This window comes from Arachis hypogaea, chromosome 8, assembly GCF_003086295.3.
Source record: "Arachis hypogaea cultivar Tifrunner chromosome 8, arahy.Tifrunner.gnm2.J5K5, whole genome shotgun sequence".
NCBI lineage: Eukaryota > Viridiplantae > Streptophyta > Magnoliopsida > Fabales > Fabaceae > Arachis > Arachis hypogaea.
The window spans coordinates 22,603,156-22,621,633 of record NC_092043.1 but is presented as its reverse complement, the minus strand read 5'-3'; the positions used below and the strand labels follow the sequence as shown (position 1 = coordinate 22,621,633).

At 37.5% G+C, this 18,478-nt stretch overlaps 2 protein-coding genes across 4 annotated transcripts; one reads left to right on the top strand and one right to left on the bottom strand.

The window, feature by feature from the left end:
- The first annotated feature begins 6,286 nt into the window (after positions 1–6,286).
- Positions 6,287–8,539, top strand: LOC112706486 (small RNA-binding protein 11, chloroplastic). Of its 2 annotated transcripts, XR_003155777.3 has the most exons (5): positions 6,287–6,426; positions 6,919–7,031; positions 7,679–7,747; positions 7,842–7,948; positions 8,036–8,539. XR_003155777.3 is itself a non-coding variant. In XM_025757801.3 (4 exons), exons 1-4 carry the CDS (start codon positions 7,414–7,416, stop codon positions 8,123–8,125), a joined length of 303 nt encoding a protein of 100 aa, XP_025613586.1. In that variant the 5' UTR covers positions 7,184–7,413; the 3' UTR covers positions 8,126–8,539. The 2 variants fall into 2 exon arrangements, 1 of the variants encoding a protein (XP_025613586.1); XM_025757801.3 differs by lacking the exons at positions 6,287–6,426; positions 6,919–7,031 and adding an exon at positions 7,184–7,450.
- A 3,292-nt stretch (positions 8,540–11,831) lies between these two features.
- LOC112706485 (poly(ADP-ribose) glycohydrolase 1) lies at positions 11,832–18,269 on the bottom strand. 2 transcript variants are annotated; one of them, XM_025757799.3, is made up of 13 exons: positions 17,557–18,269; positions 15,796–16,092; positions 15,508–15,702; positions 15,237–15,340; positions 14,554–14,758; positions 14,348–14,452; positions 13,971–14,089; positions 13,489–13,632; positions 13,079–13,172; positions 12,762–12,959; positions 12,622–12,684; positions 12,241–12,386; positions 11,832–12,003 (listed from the first exon to the last, which is right to left on the bottom strand). In XM_025757799.3, exons 2-13 carry the CDS (start codon positions 16,042–16,044, stop codon positions 11,970–11,972), a joined length of 1,656 nt encoding a protein of 551 aa, XP_025613584.1. In that variant the 5' UTR covers positions 16,045–16,092; positions 17,557–18,269; the 3' UTR covers positions 11,832–11,969. The 2 variants fall into 2 exon arrangements, with proteins under 2 accessions (XP_025613584.1, XP_025613583.1); XM_025757798.3 differs by having other exon boundaries at positions 15,796–16,073; positions 17,557–18,007.
- Between the last annotated feature and the right edge of the window lie 209 nt (positions 18,270–18,478).

Below are 18,478 nucleotides of genomic sequence, written 5' to 3'. Positions count from 1 at the left end.
GCACGTTTTAATTTTAATAGGATGATCGATGTTAAATTTATCTAAAATTTTAAAAACAAAGTGTTGTATAGTTGTGCTAGAAACTTTCCTTAGCACACACTATTCATCATGTTCAAAAAGCAGATGCCCCAAAATTTTCTCTGGAAGCTTAATATCTTAGTAAAGATTATAAAAAGAATTATTTGATGGCTGTGCAAGAAACCAATCAGGGTTTATCAACCACCATTTTTTTGGGAGGGAGGATTCAGAATCCACAAGCATTTTTGTTTTGAAAATCATCTGACATGAGAGGAAATTGTGATCCAATAGTGCATTGCATTGGTTCAATAATAGTGCCACATCATTGTTATTATTATCATTGTTTTTTTTTTTTTGTCGTTGTTTCCGTGCTGGTCTAGTTCTACAATGATCTATCTTATGAAAGTCAAAATCTGAAAGTATAAATCTAAATTTTTTGAATTTCACAAAAATACTTATAAATAAATATTATCAAAATGATCATAACATCAACCATGAGAATCAAACTCGAGTTACTATGACATATATAACCATTCTTTTGTCAATGATACCATAGTTTTTGAGCAAACAGCAAATTACTGAAATAAAATAATTCAATTTTAAATTTATTAAATTACAATTTTTTGAAACAGTAAATATATTTAACTTCAAATTTTTTACTAGATTATACTTTTTTTTATTTTTTAAAACAAACAGTTTTTTTTTTGTGGCTTAAAACAAACAGTTGAATATTTATTTTTATTATTGTTTAGAATAAAAGAGTACTGTATTTTTTATTTTCTAAATAAATAAAAGTGATTGTTATTGACTTATTGCATTTAAAAAATTAGTGTTTAATTTATTAAAAAATTAAAAATTAATATTTAATTTAAAAAGTATAAAAGTAAATAAATTTTTAAAGTTTGCTAAAAAAAATAAGTTATATAAAAATTAGACACCAATTCATACGCACAATATAATTATCCATAAATAAAAAATCAAAAGAAGATAAAATAATGCACTACCATATAACACCACCTTCAATTCTTAGTTTAATAATATTTTTTTTATTTGATAAATAATCATATTATTATTTCAGCTGTCAAAGGCTAATTATATTATATCTATCTTTAAATAACAGATTAATTTAAGACCCTTCTAATCACTTCATTCCGAAAGAGTTGGATAACAATAATATATAAATACTATTACAGTTTACAGAGTGTCAAGATTAAACTATCTAATATTTTTTCATAAATCGCTATACATAACAGTAATTTATACATGGTTATTCTTTCAGAAACTATTATACCCTGTAACGATTTATATAAAATAAAAAAATATTGCAAAAATATCTACTATTTTAAAAAGTTGCAATACGATAAGTTTAAAGTTCAATTATTTTATTTCAATAACTGCCTTTTTTTTTCATACAAGATACATGATATCTTGGCATAATAATCATATTAAATCAAAAGGTTTGCATGGTAAAAGCATGGATAGTGATAGAAACAAGAGACTTGAGAGAATGATGTGAAAAGTGTATTACTGAGTTATGTAAAAAGGTACAATATACAAGAGGTATTTATAGGTGCTAAATGAATCAGAGTAATAAAGGCATAGAATCCTATAATTAATATACAGATATACTACATAAATATAGACAATACTAATTGATCTTAATTGATGCTAATGATTCTCTAACATCCCCCCTCAAACTCAAGTGGGAGCTAAGGATACCAACTTGAGTTTGGATAACAAAGTGCGGAAACGAGTCGGGTGATGAGCTTTCGTGAAGATATCAGCAGTCTGATCTAGTGTTCCAATGGCAATGAGACGAATAGCATCAATAAGGATACGTTGCCGAACAAAGTGACAATCAAGCTCAATGTGTTTGGTGCGTTCATGAAAGACATCATTATGGGCGATCTGAATAGCACTGCGGTTATCACAAAAAATATCAGTAGGGGACGATTGAGGAGCTCCCAAATCTTCGAGAAGCCAACGAACCGAGACAACTTCAGCAGTGGTGTCAGCGAGGGCACGGTACTCAGCTTCCGTGCTTGAGCGAGCAGTGAACGTTTGCTTTTTAGCACGCCAAGAAATGAGAGCGTCGCCAAGAAACAAACAGTAACCAGTAGTAGAACGACGATCAGTGGGATCACCAGCCCAATCAGCATCGGAGTAAGCCTGAAGAGACAAAGAGGAATGGGCAGAAAAATAAAGACCATGAAAGAGAGTGCCTTTGATGTAGCGAAGAATGCGTAGAACTGCCGCATAGTGAGTAGTACGAGGAGCTGACAAGAACTGGCTGAGTACATGAACCGGATAGGCGATGTCGGGTCGGGTGACAGTCAAGTAGACCAGACCGCCAACTAACTGTCGATAGAGAGTCGGATTATCCAAAACAGTGCCATCCATAGGGGTAAATCGAACATTAGGCTCAAGAGGAGTAGACTCAGTGCGACTATCTGTAATCCCAGCACGAGCAAGAAGATCTGAAGCATACTTAGCCTGAGAGAGATAGATGCCATCATCGGTGGAGATGACCTCGAGACCAAGAAAATAGCTGAGAGAACCAAGATCTTTCATCTCAAAGGTACGGTGAAGTGAGGCCTTGAGAGCAGAGATACCATCAACATCATCCCCAGTGATTATCATGTCATCAACATACAAAAGTAGAAGAACAACTCCACGTTCGCTTTTACGAATGAAGAGTGCATTCTCATGAGGGCTAGAAGTAAAACCAAGACTGCATATGGTAGTGCTGAACTTGTCAAACCATTCACGAGGAGCTTGCTTAAGTCCATAAAGTGCCTTGCGAAGGAGACAAACCTTATCAGAAGGACAAGGATATCCCGGAGGTGGTTTCATATAGACTGTCTTTTTCAAATCCCCATTAAGAAATGCATTCTTCACATCCATCTGACTGAGAGACCATTTTTTTAACCGCGGCAATGGCAAGAAGAGCTCGAACAGACGTAAGGCGAGCGACAGGGGCAAAAGTCTCTTCATAATCAATACCATACTCTTGCGTACAACCTTGAGCAACCAAGCGGGCCTTATAACGGTCAATAGAGCCATCAGAGCGAGTCTTGATCTTGTATACCCATCTACTACCCACAACTTCCTGATCAGAAGGAGGATCAACCAGATCCCAAGTGTGTGCTTTTTCAAGTGCCTGTAATTCTTCTTGCATTGCTTGTTGCCAATTTGGGTTTGAGGAGGCTTCTCTGAATGTCTTAGGTTCATGTTGATGAAGAATAGTAGAAAAGCAATGGTAATCAAGAAGATGAGGAGGTGGATTCCGTACCCTAGAAGAACGAGCGGGAGGCGGAGGCATGACGGTAGGAGCAGGATCATCGTCCGGTCTGGAATCATCGGGAGATGGAGAAGGCGGAGGAACAGAAGGCTGTGGAGGGTCACTCGAGATAGAACCTGTAGAATCATCACTAGGAAAAAGCTCAACATTGGGGTTAGTAAACAAAGGTGACTGAGTAGTAGGAATCGACTCAAAGGATGAGAACCGAGAAAACATGTGATGCTCCCAAAAGACAACATGACGAGATATACGAATACGTTTAGAAAGAGGATCCCAACAACGATAACCCTTGTGTTCAGTGCCATAACCAAGAAAACAACACATACGAGCCCGAGGTTCAAGTTTACTATGTTCATGAGGCTGAAGAAGAACAAAACATACACAACCAAAAACTCGAAGAGAACTGTAATCTGGGGGGTATGATAAAGACGCTCAAAGGGAGTAACATTACCAAGAACAGAAGAAGGGAGTCTATTGATAACATGAACAGTAGTAAGAACAGCTTCACCCCAAGTACGCTCAGGACACGAAGAGGAAAGGAGCATTGCACGGACGGAGTCAAGAATGTGACGGTGTTTACGTTCAGCTCTACCATTTTGTTGAGACGTACCAGGACAAGAAAACTCAGACAGAGTACCCTGTTCTGCAAGAAAGGCTAAGAGCTTGGAATCACGGTATTCCATAGCATTATCACGTCGGAAAACCTTAATGGCCTTGGAAAACTGAGTTTGAATCATAGTAGCAAAGTTGATATAGATCTGAGGTAACTCATGGCGATTAGTCATCAAATAAACCCAAGTAAAACGGGAATAATCATCAATGAAAACGACAAAGTATCGAGCTCCGCCCATAGAGGCAGTGGGAGCGGGGCCCCAAACATCAGAGTGAATGAGATCAAAAGGAGAGCAAGCAAGAGATGAATTATTGTGAAAAGATAAAGCAGGTTGTTTGGCAGTTTGGCAAGAAATGCAGTTAAAAGATTCATTCGGAACCTGACCTAAAACACCCTGAGATATAAGAGGACGCAGTTTTCCTAAGGAGGTGTGGGCAAGACGTTGATGCCATAAGTGAAGGGTAGAGGAAGAAGAAGCAGCACAGAGATTTGGTACAGGAGGAATATGAAGACTTTCGAGTTCAAACAACCTTCCGACCTTACGTCCAGTCCCGATGATCTGTCCCGTCCGAGGATCTTGTACACGACAACCAGAAACAGAAAAGGTGACGTCAAAACCCAGATCAACAAGTTGACCAACAGAAATAAGATTGAAGTTTAATTTGGGAATGTAGTAAGTATCAGGAAGATTAACCTGGCTCTGATACCATGATAGAAACAAGAGACTTGAGAGAATGATGTGAAAAGTGTATTACTGAGTTATGTAAAAAGGTACAATATACAAGAGGTATTTATAGGTGCTAAATGAATCAGAGTAATAAAGACATAGAATCCTATAATTAATATACAGATATACTACATAAATATAGACGATACTAATTGATCTTAATTGATGCTAATGATTCTCTAACAGATAGGAGGTTGAAATCTTCACACACAAATAAATTATTCTATGCAACAAAATTAGGCCTCTTGACTCCTCATGCAATTTTTGCTGGCAATTGAAGGATTGAAACTCATGATCCGGTTCTCCACGCTCTATCTGATATATATATTTAAGAGCTTGAACCAACAAGGTAATGATGAATTTAGAAAACAGTGTGTTTATGGGTGCTGATTCATTTATTCCCTAAAGAGCCCTTTAAATGATGGCATTTCTTTTCCTTTTTGTCTACAATCCCCCACCTCCCCATTTCTATAACCATCTCCCAAAGTTTATCAGATTCGTTTTTTCTTTTTTCTTTTTTCTTTTTCCTTTTTGATTTTATTATGAAGTGTCCACCATTGTGTCCAAGTCCAACTACTGTTGTCCAAGTTTTTTTTTTCTATTTTTTTGGGAATTTTATTATTATTGTATAATTTTTATGGAAATTATACTTATAGGGGCTACCATTATAAACTTTAACCTACTTAAAAAATATAATTAAAATTAATATACATTTTTTTATTTGATAATAATTTTTAATTTAATCATACTTCTTATCTTATATCTTTTTATATAAAAAATATATTAAATAATAAAAAGTGTGACCTTTGATAAATTAACCACTATACTAACTTAATTTGGTTATTTTGAGTAGTTGAGTTTATTTAGGTATAATTTTGGATAGTTAAGTTTAATGCAACTTTGTTCTTCATATCTTGCCATAAACAAATTCATAAAAAGTCTATTTTGATAAGTAAAAAATATACGTTAAGCCCAATAGCATATGAATGTACTCACAAGGAAGGGATAACAATCATCCTTCCTAGGGCATTGGCCCTGGCCCAAATGCTTTTAAAAAAATAACTACCCTCTCTTAAACCCTACTCCATCTCGACAAAAAAAACCTACTCTAGAATCCTCACTTGAAGTGTATAAAGTATAAACCTCTTATTTCTCTCTTATCCTCTCTTATTTCCTCTCTTAAACCCTCATTTTAAAAATTTTAATTATTTTATTTTATTTTTAATTAAATCGGTTCAACCACAATTTGACTTTGGTTAGACTATTGAACTATTGAACCAATCACTCGACTGATTCATTGACCGGTTTAGGTCTCACAGCTTTGGTTTTAGTTTAGGACTTGGTTTTTGTGTTTTCTTCATTAACCTATGATAACCTTTCTTTCTTTTTTGGTCCACTAACCTTTTCTTGGTCATAACCTATAATAATCTACAAGGACAAACATGACTAATTTATAATTTTTAAAAGACAAATTTGATTAAAAAAATCTCTCAAAAACTAATTTAGAAGACTAATTTAGAAAACGAGTGATCTTTCAGGGACTAATTTGACCATTTATTCAACCCTAGATTAGTTTGCTTTACCCATTATCCTCTTGCCCCTGGGCCCAGGCCCAGGCCCAAGCGTTGATCTGTTTTGTCTTTCTCTGAATGAGGCTTCTCGGCTCTTGCTAGCTGACCTCGCTTCCCTTCTTCTCCGCGGCGGCCTACTCTCTTTTCTGCTTAACAGCTGCCTCCTCTTCTCCCCTCTGCGGCCTCCTCTCCACCGGTCTGCTCCGCCTCTCTGCCTCTACCTCTGTTTTTTTGTTTTTGCTGCTACACTGTTTTAATTTTTATTGTTAATCAAGTGCTAATGTTGCTGCTGCTATCGTTGTATTGTTATTGGTCCTGCTATTGCTAAATTGCTGACTAAATTATTGATAAAATTTCTGATCACATTATTGATCAAATTAGGTTGTTATGTTCAATCCTTTTTTTTTCCTGGTCATATTATGGTATATACAATCTTTGTTGAGGGTGGCTAAATGCTTATGCCACAGCATTTGCAAAAATAGTAGATACAAAAGCTTTAGATTGGGATTTTGATAATAAAATTTAATATTAGCTTTGTTATTTATGATGGTTGATAATAAAATTTAGTATTAACTTTGTTTATTTTTTATTTGGTACTTGAGATTAGTTACATGAGATTTTGGTGGATAATTTTGGATTTTTTTATGAATTGTAATAATTGAATATAAATTATTTTGTTGAGTGACAGTTGAAGTTGAAGCTGAAGCATGGAAGGTCTGCGGCAAATATGGTGTCAACAGCACCGGTCTCTTTCTCAGCTTCTTTTCCTCTGATCAATTTCTTCCAAGATTTTTGTCAAAGGTACATAGCTACACACACCCTTTTCGTTTTCCTGGGACTCTCCCTCTCTTGTGTAATATCATTATTACTATTTGCAAACTTGAGTACCAAAAATTTAGTTTGATTTTTTCAATAGTCTGCTAATTTGAGCTGTTTTCTTGATTATCTTAAAGTTCTGTTCAAGCAATTGCTTTTACTATGGACATTTGAATAACTGCAGAGCACGGCTGGTTATTCCTGCTATTGGTTTTAGCATTGGATTCAAATGGATTGATTCAACATTGGGGGTTTATACTTAATGAAATCTGTTTTGCACATCATTGCTGTAAACGATGATTTCAGAAATAGAAGTAAAGCAAATGGTCCCAGAGCAATTAGAAAAAGGAAATAATAGCATATTACAATGCAACTAAGTAGTTGCAGCCGCCAGCCGCCTTTGAGTAGGAATCAAGCAATAACTTGCATTACTTTAGATTGTGGTATATGGAAAAAGGTTTAGTTTGAGTACAATTTAGCCATCTTAATGCCAATCCTGTTTAGCGTATATGATTTAATGATTTCTTTATTTATTACTGTTATAGAAGTGTTTGATTTGCCTTTGCCCCGAAATTTAAGTTCTCTCGTTTTGCTGTTGCTGTGACATGAACTGAATGAAAATCTTGGTGCAGGTTTAGCATTTTCTACCACAAAAGAGAAATTAGCTGAAGCCTTTTCAGAATATGGCAATGTCCTAAATGGTATGTTCTTCTTCTATTGTCACTACAAGCATTGAACATGAATGTCCCATATTAAAATCTTAATGTACCTGTAAATGTCATTTCCCTTTTCCAGCTGATATAGTACTGAACAAAGCCAAGAACAGATCTAAGGGTTTTGGATATGTGACCTTTGCTAAGGAGGAAGAAGCCCGCAAGGCACAGATGGCTATGAATGGAAAGGCAAGAATCTAGTACCTTTATTTTTCTCTTCTGTGAAATGCCAAAATTCATAAATGAATCAACCCTTTACTTTTTCTTTTGTTGCAGATATTGCATGGACGTGTTCTGTACGTGGATATGGAACCAAATAAGAAACCAGAAAAATCATCTTTTGACAAGGCAACTACTGATGGTTGATTTGATCCTCAGTGATGCTTTGCATAACCACTAATTATTCTGACTCACAAGGGGGAACTTGATACATTCCAAGCCTAAGATTAAATTGTGAATTTAGTAGAATTCTCTTTAGAGTTAGCAACTGGCTTGAACATAATGTATCAGAATGGGACCTTAAACATGAGAAGAAGGAGCTGCATCTCCTCTCAGTGTTTTGCATATAACAATGTTGTTTTGTTCACATTGTATAAGTTCTCTCTATTTTGATCCACCAATGATGTTAAGCGTGGTAGTGGTCACATTCACACCTAGTAACGGGTCCCTGGTTGCTAATCATGCTTGTTGAGAAGCAAATTTTTATGTAAACACCTTTGCAAAGCATGGCATGCTCGTAAAGGATGAGATCTCAATAAATCTCTGTTTATTTTCCTAGTAGTCATGCCTGTCACTTTAAAATTGACTTTATTTCACTATTATGCATACTAAAAAGTCGCTTGAGCAATTAAAATATATGTTTAATTTGAGAGACTGTATCGGTTATTATATGATGAGGTTAAAATACAATTTATTGTATTCGGATTGGGCGTTATATAATATGCTGAAACTTAAGAGAATTTTGTAAACTTATTTCCATACAATTTTGCGTGAGTAAAATTGTTACACTCGTTTTTCCGAGAAGTTTTACAAAACCAAAAAAGATAATGCATATCCAATTAAAACACCACATATTTACTTATCTATTATACAAAAAGAAGTGAAGATTCAATCCGACCTTCTTTTTTTTTTTTATCTTCACCCGTAGAAAACGGATAGGGGCCGATTTGTTCCATCTTCACCCTCTTTATCTTCACCCGTAGCCCTTATTCACACAATCCTAGAAACTCTTATTTACGTAAAATACATGTCCAAAATTTAACTAATTATTCCCAGATAAAATTAAAAACGGCGTGTATATATATATATATATATATATATATATATATATATATATATATATATATATATATATATATATATATATACTGATTATTTGTTATTACCTGTTTTTGTAAGTTGTGATTGTGGTGAAGAAGATTATCATATTGCTGTTGAAGGGTATCCAAGCTTTGTTTCAATGCAGCAAAGTCTTTTTTCAACCTGCTTGGTCTTGAACCTTGCCCTTCAATTTTGAAATCTGATGGCAACTTAACCTGGGTGCAAACCAATCTCTTTTACGAGTTGGAACTTTGATAGAGAGGTGCCTACTACTAACAGGTTTGGACTGTGTTACAAAAGGAGAGGTAAGTAGGGGTCAAGTAGAAGTGTTTTAGGAGTTGTTAGGATATCCAGCTGGCTGAGAGGTTGTTATAAATAGCTAGGATATAGTTGTTTAGGGAGGATAGTTTTTCTGTTGTGAATTCTGTTAGAAATTAGAGAGGATCTCTCTCTCTCTCTGAGCTGGTAGTTCCAACTGTGTAGAACCTTTTAGGGAGAGCTAATTGGCCATCCCGGTATATCAATAAAGCTTGATCCTTCTGCTACTACTGGTCCTATCAACTGGTATCAAGAGCTTGAGGATCCCGACGCTGAATGGTGCAATCGAGATCGAGAAAAATGGAGTCACGATTTGACACGATTGAATCGCGCATGGAGGAGATGTTCCGATCGATGCAGGAGACGCTACAGCGCTTCGATTCTCGAATAGATGCGTTCGAAAATCGCGTGCCTAATCGGAATGAGCGTGGTTCACCGGGATCGCACCTGGCCGCAGGCTCATCGGCCGGAAGCCGCGGCGCGCCGGAGCAATGGCGAAAGCTGGAACTTCCGATCTTCCGCAGAGACGACGCGGTGGTTTGGGTTGAACGCATGGAGCAATTCTTCTTGCTGCGCGCAGTGCCAGAGGAGGAATGGCTCACGGTCGCCACCTTTGCAATGGAAGGAAGGGCATTTACGTGGTTCAGGTGGTGGGAGGCGACGGCGCCGGTGTTGTAGTGGCGGTTTTTCAGTGCGGCGCTGCTGCGGCATTTCCAACCGGAACGGCTACAGAGCCCTTATCAAGTGCTGCTGAAGCTGAAACAGACGAACTCAGTGCGGGACTATGTTGACCAGTTCGTGCTTCAAGCACGGCCCCTCCGTGGAATTGCGCCAGAGTTGCTGATGGATCTCTTCTTGAATGGACTAAAACCAGAAGTAGGGGAAGAATGTAAACTGTTCCCATACCAGTTAGTGGACGAGTTAATGGAACTGGCACAGAAGGTCGAAAACCGTAACGCTGCCTTGCGAGGGGCATCGGGACGCGGTAAATCACTGGCTCCCAACTTCGCCACTGCCAATTCAACCGCTACCAAAGTGGTGCATCCCGCTACAGCGTCCACCTCTGCAGCAAGCGACAGCGTGGAATCGACGACGGACCCCTTGTGACGGCGCGGATTGAGACATCTCAGCAACGAGGAAAATAGAGCTAAGCGGGCCAAGGGGGAATGCTTCCTCTGTGACGAACCATACACTGCAGATCACAATTGCAAGAATAGAGAGTTCAAGCTTTTAATCATGGAGCCAGACTTTGAAGCGGATTGGTTACAGCATGAGGCAGTTCCGGAAACAGGGGAACATGGACAATTGGAGCTTAAATTCATGAGCTTGAGTGGACATCACAAGTCAATCAAAGCCTGGGCAAAGGTAAATGGCCGCCGTGTACGCGTTCTCATAGATTGTGGAGCTTCGGATAACTTCGCGACACCAGAGATTATCACCGAGTTGGGCCTGAGAATTGACAACACCCCTAAGTTCCAGGTCAGGGTAGCGGACAGTACCAATACAGAGGGACAGGGAAGGTGTTTGGGTGTCACACTCCAATTCAAGGAAGTGGCAATCAAGGAAGACTTCTTCATCTTTCCAACTGACGAAGCGGAATTTGTCCTGGGACTGGCGTGGCTAGATAAGTTGGGAGACGTTCTTGCAAACTTCAAAAAATCACGCCTTCGATTTCGGAATGGGGATAGCATGGTCACATTGCAGGGGGACCCGGAGCTGTGCTATGGAGGTATGCACCTTTAATCTGCAGTTTTGTCCATTCAAGAAGGGGGAAAAGGATTTATGGTCCAGCTGTGGCTACGGTATTGCAGGTACCGCAGGTAATCGAATCAGTGTTAGCATCTCATGCTAAGGTGTTTCAGGCATTACCGGGGCTGCCACCACATCGTTACCATGATCATGCCATTCCACTAATAGAAGGAGCTTCAGTTCTGAATATAAGAGTTCAAGCTTGTTCTCCACCTCAAAGTTCTTCTCCAGAAACTCAACTTGCTCGCTTATCAACCTCCTCTTTTTGCAACTACTACCTTGTTGCACCAAGCAACAATCACAATCTTTATTATTAACGCCGACAATGTTCTCTTCCTTCTCTATTGTGGCTTCCAACAAGGGCCTATTTTTTTATTCTGTTGCTACTAATATTCTGAAAGTTCACCACTGAATTTGATCCTTGGAAAGAAGGTTGAAAAGGATGAAGATAGAGAGGGTGAAGGGATAAATGGGTCCCTACTCCCTATCCATTTTCCAGTTATCAACGTGGCACTTAACGTACCAAAAAAAAAAAGGGAAAGAAAGGGAACAAAGAGAATCAATGTCTATTTTTTTTTCCTTAAAATACCCTTCTTTTATTCTTCTCTTTAAAAATCATAATTTATTTTTTTTGGGTATGGTCAAAAAATGTTCTTTCTATTCCTAAGACTTGAACTCAACATCATTGGTTAGGAAACCAAATACTTACTATAACCTCACATTTGTTATTATTACATACAATAAATGAATCCATTAGTTCTTATAAACAATACAACATTTTCTAGAAATATAGACATAGCTAAACTCATCCATCCAAGAACCTTCAGGTCACCAAACACCCATCTCCATCAAAGGACCTGTGATAATGAATGAAGGATTCTTAAATTCCAACTATGTTATACAATTTTCAATGATACAAAATCAAAGAATGATAAAAAGTGCAGTCTCCAAATCAAACTGTACATAGAAAACACATTCTAAGAAAAGAACGACTTTTTCATCCTTTTCTTCTTTCTTGTAATTACAAGTTTTTCTCAAAGATAGAGCAGGACAGGCAATCAACAATTGATCAAGGTGAGTTTGACGAGTTGAACCTAGCACCATGACCATACAATGATGGTAGAAGCCATCGGAGGAAGCCAACAGTAGTTTCGCCTTTTGATCTCTTTGTCGAGTACTCAATCAGCATGTTCCACAGGTCCCCAACCGTCCATCTCTGTGACAAAATCCAACTAGCCACCTGCACAATATCGAACCCAAAGTTCCTACTAAGAATCTTAACATCAAAACAAGTCCATCTCAAGCTGAAAATGTTGCCGGCACTCAGCTGGATGGAGATACTCAACGGATGGACAGCATCCACCAATTGCAGAGAAACAAGTGATGAAGGAAGCAACGGATAATGATGATATTCATTGAAAACAAACCACAAAGATAGCTGCCAACACACCATTAAGAAGGAAAATTCAAATTACCTCGTCTAGGTTCTGCAACGCCTCCAAGCCAAATGTGTAGTATGCTATGAAAGGTCTTAGGGCCTGCATGGAACGAACCAACACGAATTCAACATTTTGAATTGTCACCAAAGAATGAAAATAATCAAAATATGTGTTACCTGTGAAGCAGCAAGCCACTGAATTATAGCCTTTAGTTCAGGATCTCCTCCAAATGCACCACATCCCCAGTTTCCGGTTGCAACCCCAATATTATTGCCCTGCTCCATCCGTTGGTAGTTATTTTGAAATTTTTCGAATTCATGATTTGAAATTTCTTCTTCACTTGTTTCCATATGTGTTAGCGTTGAAGCATCAAACTGCAAAGCAAAAGAGAAAATGTCCGGAAATATCTTTTATGAGAATTTCATACTTAAACATGGCTGTTCAACCAAAAATCCAATTTCTTTGTTTATTGACAGACATGATGAAAACCAACCTGTTCAGATGACCATCCATTCTCTTGTAATATTTTCTGATACTTCTGATATTTAAATTGGTATAGAAAACCACAGAATGCCTTATTGATCTCTCTACAGGAATTAGCAATTTGAACTTTTTTAACCATTGCAAATAATAATATTTTCCCAAATAATTGTTTTTGTAATACGCATTAGTTTAAAGGAATTGAACTGGAAAAGACCATAATAAATGAAAGAAAAATATAATTACAAAAATGAAGTATGGCTACTATTTATAATTATCTCTTGACGTAAATCATACACATTCCTCAAAATGATTGAGAAAATAAAGCTAAAACAAAGTTTGAAAAGAGTTTCAACTTTGCAGCGGATACATACAAAACACCCATTTATAGAGATTCAGGAACATAAACCAAGATTTACTAACCGTAATACAAACTTTTCCCTATATTGTCTCATCCCTGGGCTACATAATGCATCAATTGCAACAATCCTGGTTTTACGTCTTCCAAGATTGTCTACGTCCCTTTCATCCACATAATCACCGGAAAATCGAAATGATGATGCATACCTAAAGAATTCAGGATATACTTTTATCATTAGGTTACGAAGGACAATAAATACCATATTGGAAAACATGCAGCAACACAAAGAACAATAAAATGTTTGACCCTTTTTTTTCTCGGTGCATAAACAGAAAACAGTGAGAAGAAAAACAGATGTCGAATTTATCCAGTTAAAAAAAAACATACAAATAATAGACAAACATTAACAGAGGCAAAAACAGAGGAAATACACTATGCTAAGCATAATGATGAAGAAACATGATTTTCTTCCACCTTACTCGAGCAATAGGCATTAAAAATATTCTTCTCCAAATAGAAGTGAAAACCATTTTGTAGTGCTCACCCTGTATAACTCGAGAACCTTTCAACGCCAACAATATCTATAGCCTCGTTTTCCTCCATGGCTGTCAAGAAAAGCATGCCAGCAATCAATTCTGGACTGACCATGAAGCGAATTTCTTCCTATATCAGACAATTACAAAAGATATAATAAAAATAAAAATAAAAATAAAACGAAGAAAAATTACACATCAGCAGGCAAAAATTTTCACCCGGCAAAACAATACCTCAATCTACAGTGTCTACAAAATGATAAAAGTTGCTAATACAAAATGTACCCCACACCATATACATATCCATGTAAAACATATCAGGAACTATGATCTAAACAGCTATCCTATTTGCCAAGAATTTAGGTCTCATGGTAATACTACACTGTACCTGTACACAGCCCCTTCCAAGAGCACCACCACCAAGATATTTATTTGCAAAATCCACTTCAACAGCTTCACCTGATTGATCTTCTATGTGTCCTGAAGTGTGAACCTATGAAAATGCCATAGTATTACCTTGTAAAGTAAATATTTCATTATCAACCAAAAAGAAACTGGCCTCCCAGTAGTAGAAAATGAATTTCCTTCAATTACCTCGAATTTGCAAAGAGGTATAGCCGAAGTGCTCCAAAAGTTAGACTTTGGGTAAGAAATTAGATCAGCATCACCTTCAAAGGGTAGTACTTTTCGCTCAAAAGAGACAACACCCTTAGGCATATCAGAACTTATCCTTTGAAAATAGTGAATGATGCATCGAATCTTACTTTCCTGCTTTTGACTGTAATCTTCATATAGACTCCTGAAAATGAAGAAAGCATAATTGATCTGTTCTATCCAAAATTTACATCAATTTTACTAATACATTCAGAAATTTTTGCAACCAGACATAATTTTATAATAGATAAATATTAGAACAAAATGAAACTAGAGCAATATCAATACCCTCTCTTCCTATTTTTCACACCCATTCAGTCACCATTTCACACAGAAAACAGCATGACATTGGCTGCATCATCTTGATATCAATAGGGCAGCCCGGTGCACAAGCATCCCGCCATAACGCAGGGTCTAGGGAAGGGCCACAAACAAAGGGTATGATGTACGCAGCCTAACCTAAAATTACATCCGTGGCTGTTTTCACGGCTTGAACCCTTGACCTTGAGGTCACACGGAGACTGAGACGAAGAGAACTCGGCTGTTGCTCCAACAGTGCAAGAAAAACAAAAGACTAAAAACATCAAATTAACAAAGAGAAAGAAAAGCTATAGATTCCATACGCAAACAATTGATCGAAATTGATTATTTGAAGCTGTTTCATGTATCTGTCATGGTCCGGGAATAGGCAAAAAAGCGAACACCCAAGAAGAGCAGCAATCAACTCCTAAAAAGCAAAGAAATGATAAGGTTGACTATAATAACCATAGTCATCAGTAGTGGCAGCCATTAAGCAAGTTATATTATTGAGTAAGAACATACAATACAGCAAGTAACTGTAATTCTAATGCCGTTGGAGTAAAATCACATAAACTCATAGCAAAAGAAGCAAACCCGGGAAAGGAACACAATTCCTGCTTCCTGTGAATCCAACATGCGAAGACCGGTTCCAATCATAGCTCCCACATTTAAAACCTTATCAGCATTTTCATAGTGTGCTTCCAACAAAGATGGCAACCTCAAAAGCAAGCTCCCCAATGCTGGAACAACCTCCTCAAACCACTTCCTTGATTCCTCCCTAGTCATCAGCTGAAACAAAACAACACCGCATAACCCCAAAATCCCAACTTTAGAATAACCCACAATTCAAAATTGAAAATTGAGTGGGAAGTGCGTAATTACCTCGTCGAAGAAGAGGGAGTATCCAAGAGAAGTGGAAGGAGCCAAGGAGTTGGAAGAGAGAGAAAGAGAGTTTCTGATGTCTTCAATGGCGGTGAAGAGGATGTGGCCTGAGTCAACGTGACTGTGAAGAGGTCCTCTGGCGAGTTCTTTGAGCGCTTCAACCACATGCGACGGCCAAAACAGTGTGGAAGAACGCATCACCACTGGTAGGTACGGCAGAAACGATCTCAGGTCTTCCCTCTTCTCCATTTTTCTCTTTTTCTTGTTACGCCGTTTCACTAACAAGGAACGAATACTCTTCAAAGGAAGGTTATGAGAACCCAATCAGTCATGGAACCACTCTAACTACTGATTTATTAGTTTATTGATTTAATTGATCTAATTGTATTTTAATCGAAAAAATTATTTTAAAATAAAATAAAATAATAAATAAATTATAAATAAACATCATAAAATATAACTTTAATTCACTTTATCTCTATAACAACAGTGTCATTCAGACAACATAATTATTGAATACAATGCAAAACTACTTATTTATTGAGATCTTACATTATACAAACAACTTTTATGACTTAACTTTGCACATTTTCAATAAACAATTGTAACCAGTATTATTTTTTTTATTTTTTTTATTTTTTACAATGATATATACAAATCACGTATAGTACAAAATTACAAACTAACTGAAAATAGATATGAACTTAGATGCATGATCATATAGTGCAGTGAGGTGAAATTTTTGTCTTTGTTATTAATATAAGATTATACAATCCTCCCCTGTGAATTTGCTCTAGGAACCAGAGAGCATACATTCATGAAATTTGCATACATTATAATATTCATGAATTCACAAAATATTTACTCTAGGAACCAGAGAGCATACATACTGGACTAGGCAAGTAATGCTTAACTACATTGAATAAATTTGCATGACCTTGATATGACTTTGACTAATAACACATATAAATATGCATTGAAAAAGTACAAAATTTCAATAAACATTACTAAACAGCGGCAAGAAAGAACAATCATCATTCAACAACAAACATTACAAACAGCAACAAATAATCACACTATTACCAAATTAAAAAATAATGAAAACTATATAACCCCAATCATAAACACCATTACCAAATTAAATAAAAATCAACCGAAAATCACCTTGCAAATAAAAAACTCAATAATTACATCAGTTATCCAACTAAATAATTGCATCACAGTTATCATAAACTGATTTCAAAGCCTAGGAGCAGAGTGAAATTAAAAACATGAAGCATATAATAAATCAAAAGATCACCAATTACAAATTTTTTAATAAGAACAGAAGTTAAGAACAATAAAAAATGAAAAAAGCTTCAACAGTTTTCAACCCAATTTTAATAAAGCTCATCACAATGATTAACAACAACAAAAAGTACTGAAGGAACAGTGAATCAATAACAGGCAGTGCAAATTTAAAATTTAAAAGTTATCAATTTAAAATTTATCATCAAATACAATCAGTGAGCAAAGCCAATCAACCAAGCACTGACTGACTGAGTATTCTATTCTGATTTTGTGACTGGGAAGCAAAAAATTCAGCAACAAATTCAAGTTACAGCAACAAATTTAACAAATCCAAGTAAAGTCCCAATTTACAGCAACATTTAGATTAGCAACAAGGCAAATTTGATTAGCAATTCAGCAATATACAAAAATACAGGGAGAAGGAAAATCTAAAAAAAGAGAGAACAGGGAAGCGATGGTGCAGGGACTCACCAACAGTCGACGGTGAGTCGGCGACCACCACACAGAAGGCGACGAAGCAAGAAACAACCTCACGAGTTGCTTCTGCCGCTGGAGACGAGACAGACGAACCACGAGATGCCAGTGACTGAGATGAGACTCGAGTGAGACTGGGAGCAGGCAGAATCGAGCAGAGACAACCACGGACGATGAGCAACAACCAACACGCACAGCTCGAGCACTCACTGGCAGAGGGAGGTGCGAGCAGCCGAGCACAGAGGAGAATGGCGAGATGCGAGCAGCCGACGTGGAGGATCCGGCGAGAGACCCGAGAGCACGAAGATGGAAGTTCTTGAGTGCGACAGACGGCGACAGCAGTCTCTCACTCCGACAGACGGCAACAACTATTGGTGGAGGCTAGGGTTTGCTTTCTTTGGGGGAGGCTAGCACAGTTTGCTCTTTGCTGAAGGAAGGAGTTGAAGAAGTGGGGAATGGAGGAGGGGATTTAAATATGATTTTCGGACTCAGTAGGTCCTTTCGAGTTAGAAAATGTGTTTTCTGCGAAAAACCGTGAAAAATCGCAAATTGACAGTCGAACCGGTTCAAGTCTGTTCGGTGCTGCGCGAGAAGCAGTGAAAATAGCCGAAAACCTTAGAAACATATTAGAGATGGAAAGTCGGGCGTTAGTGTTAAAAGTTTGGCCCGAAGTTGGGCCAAACGATCTAAAAACGCTAACGGGTTGAACCGGGCCCAAGTTGAGCCCAAGTCCATCATATATAGGGGTGGCAGTGGGGAGGGTAGGGGCGGGTTTTCGCCCTACCCGACCCCGCCCCGCCGTCCTGACATGCATATACAACCCGCCCCCATCACTACCCGCGGGTAGTAAATAGCAGAATCCGAACCCGCCCCTGCGGGTACCCGCCCCACCCCGACCCGCCCCTGTAAAAATTAAATA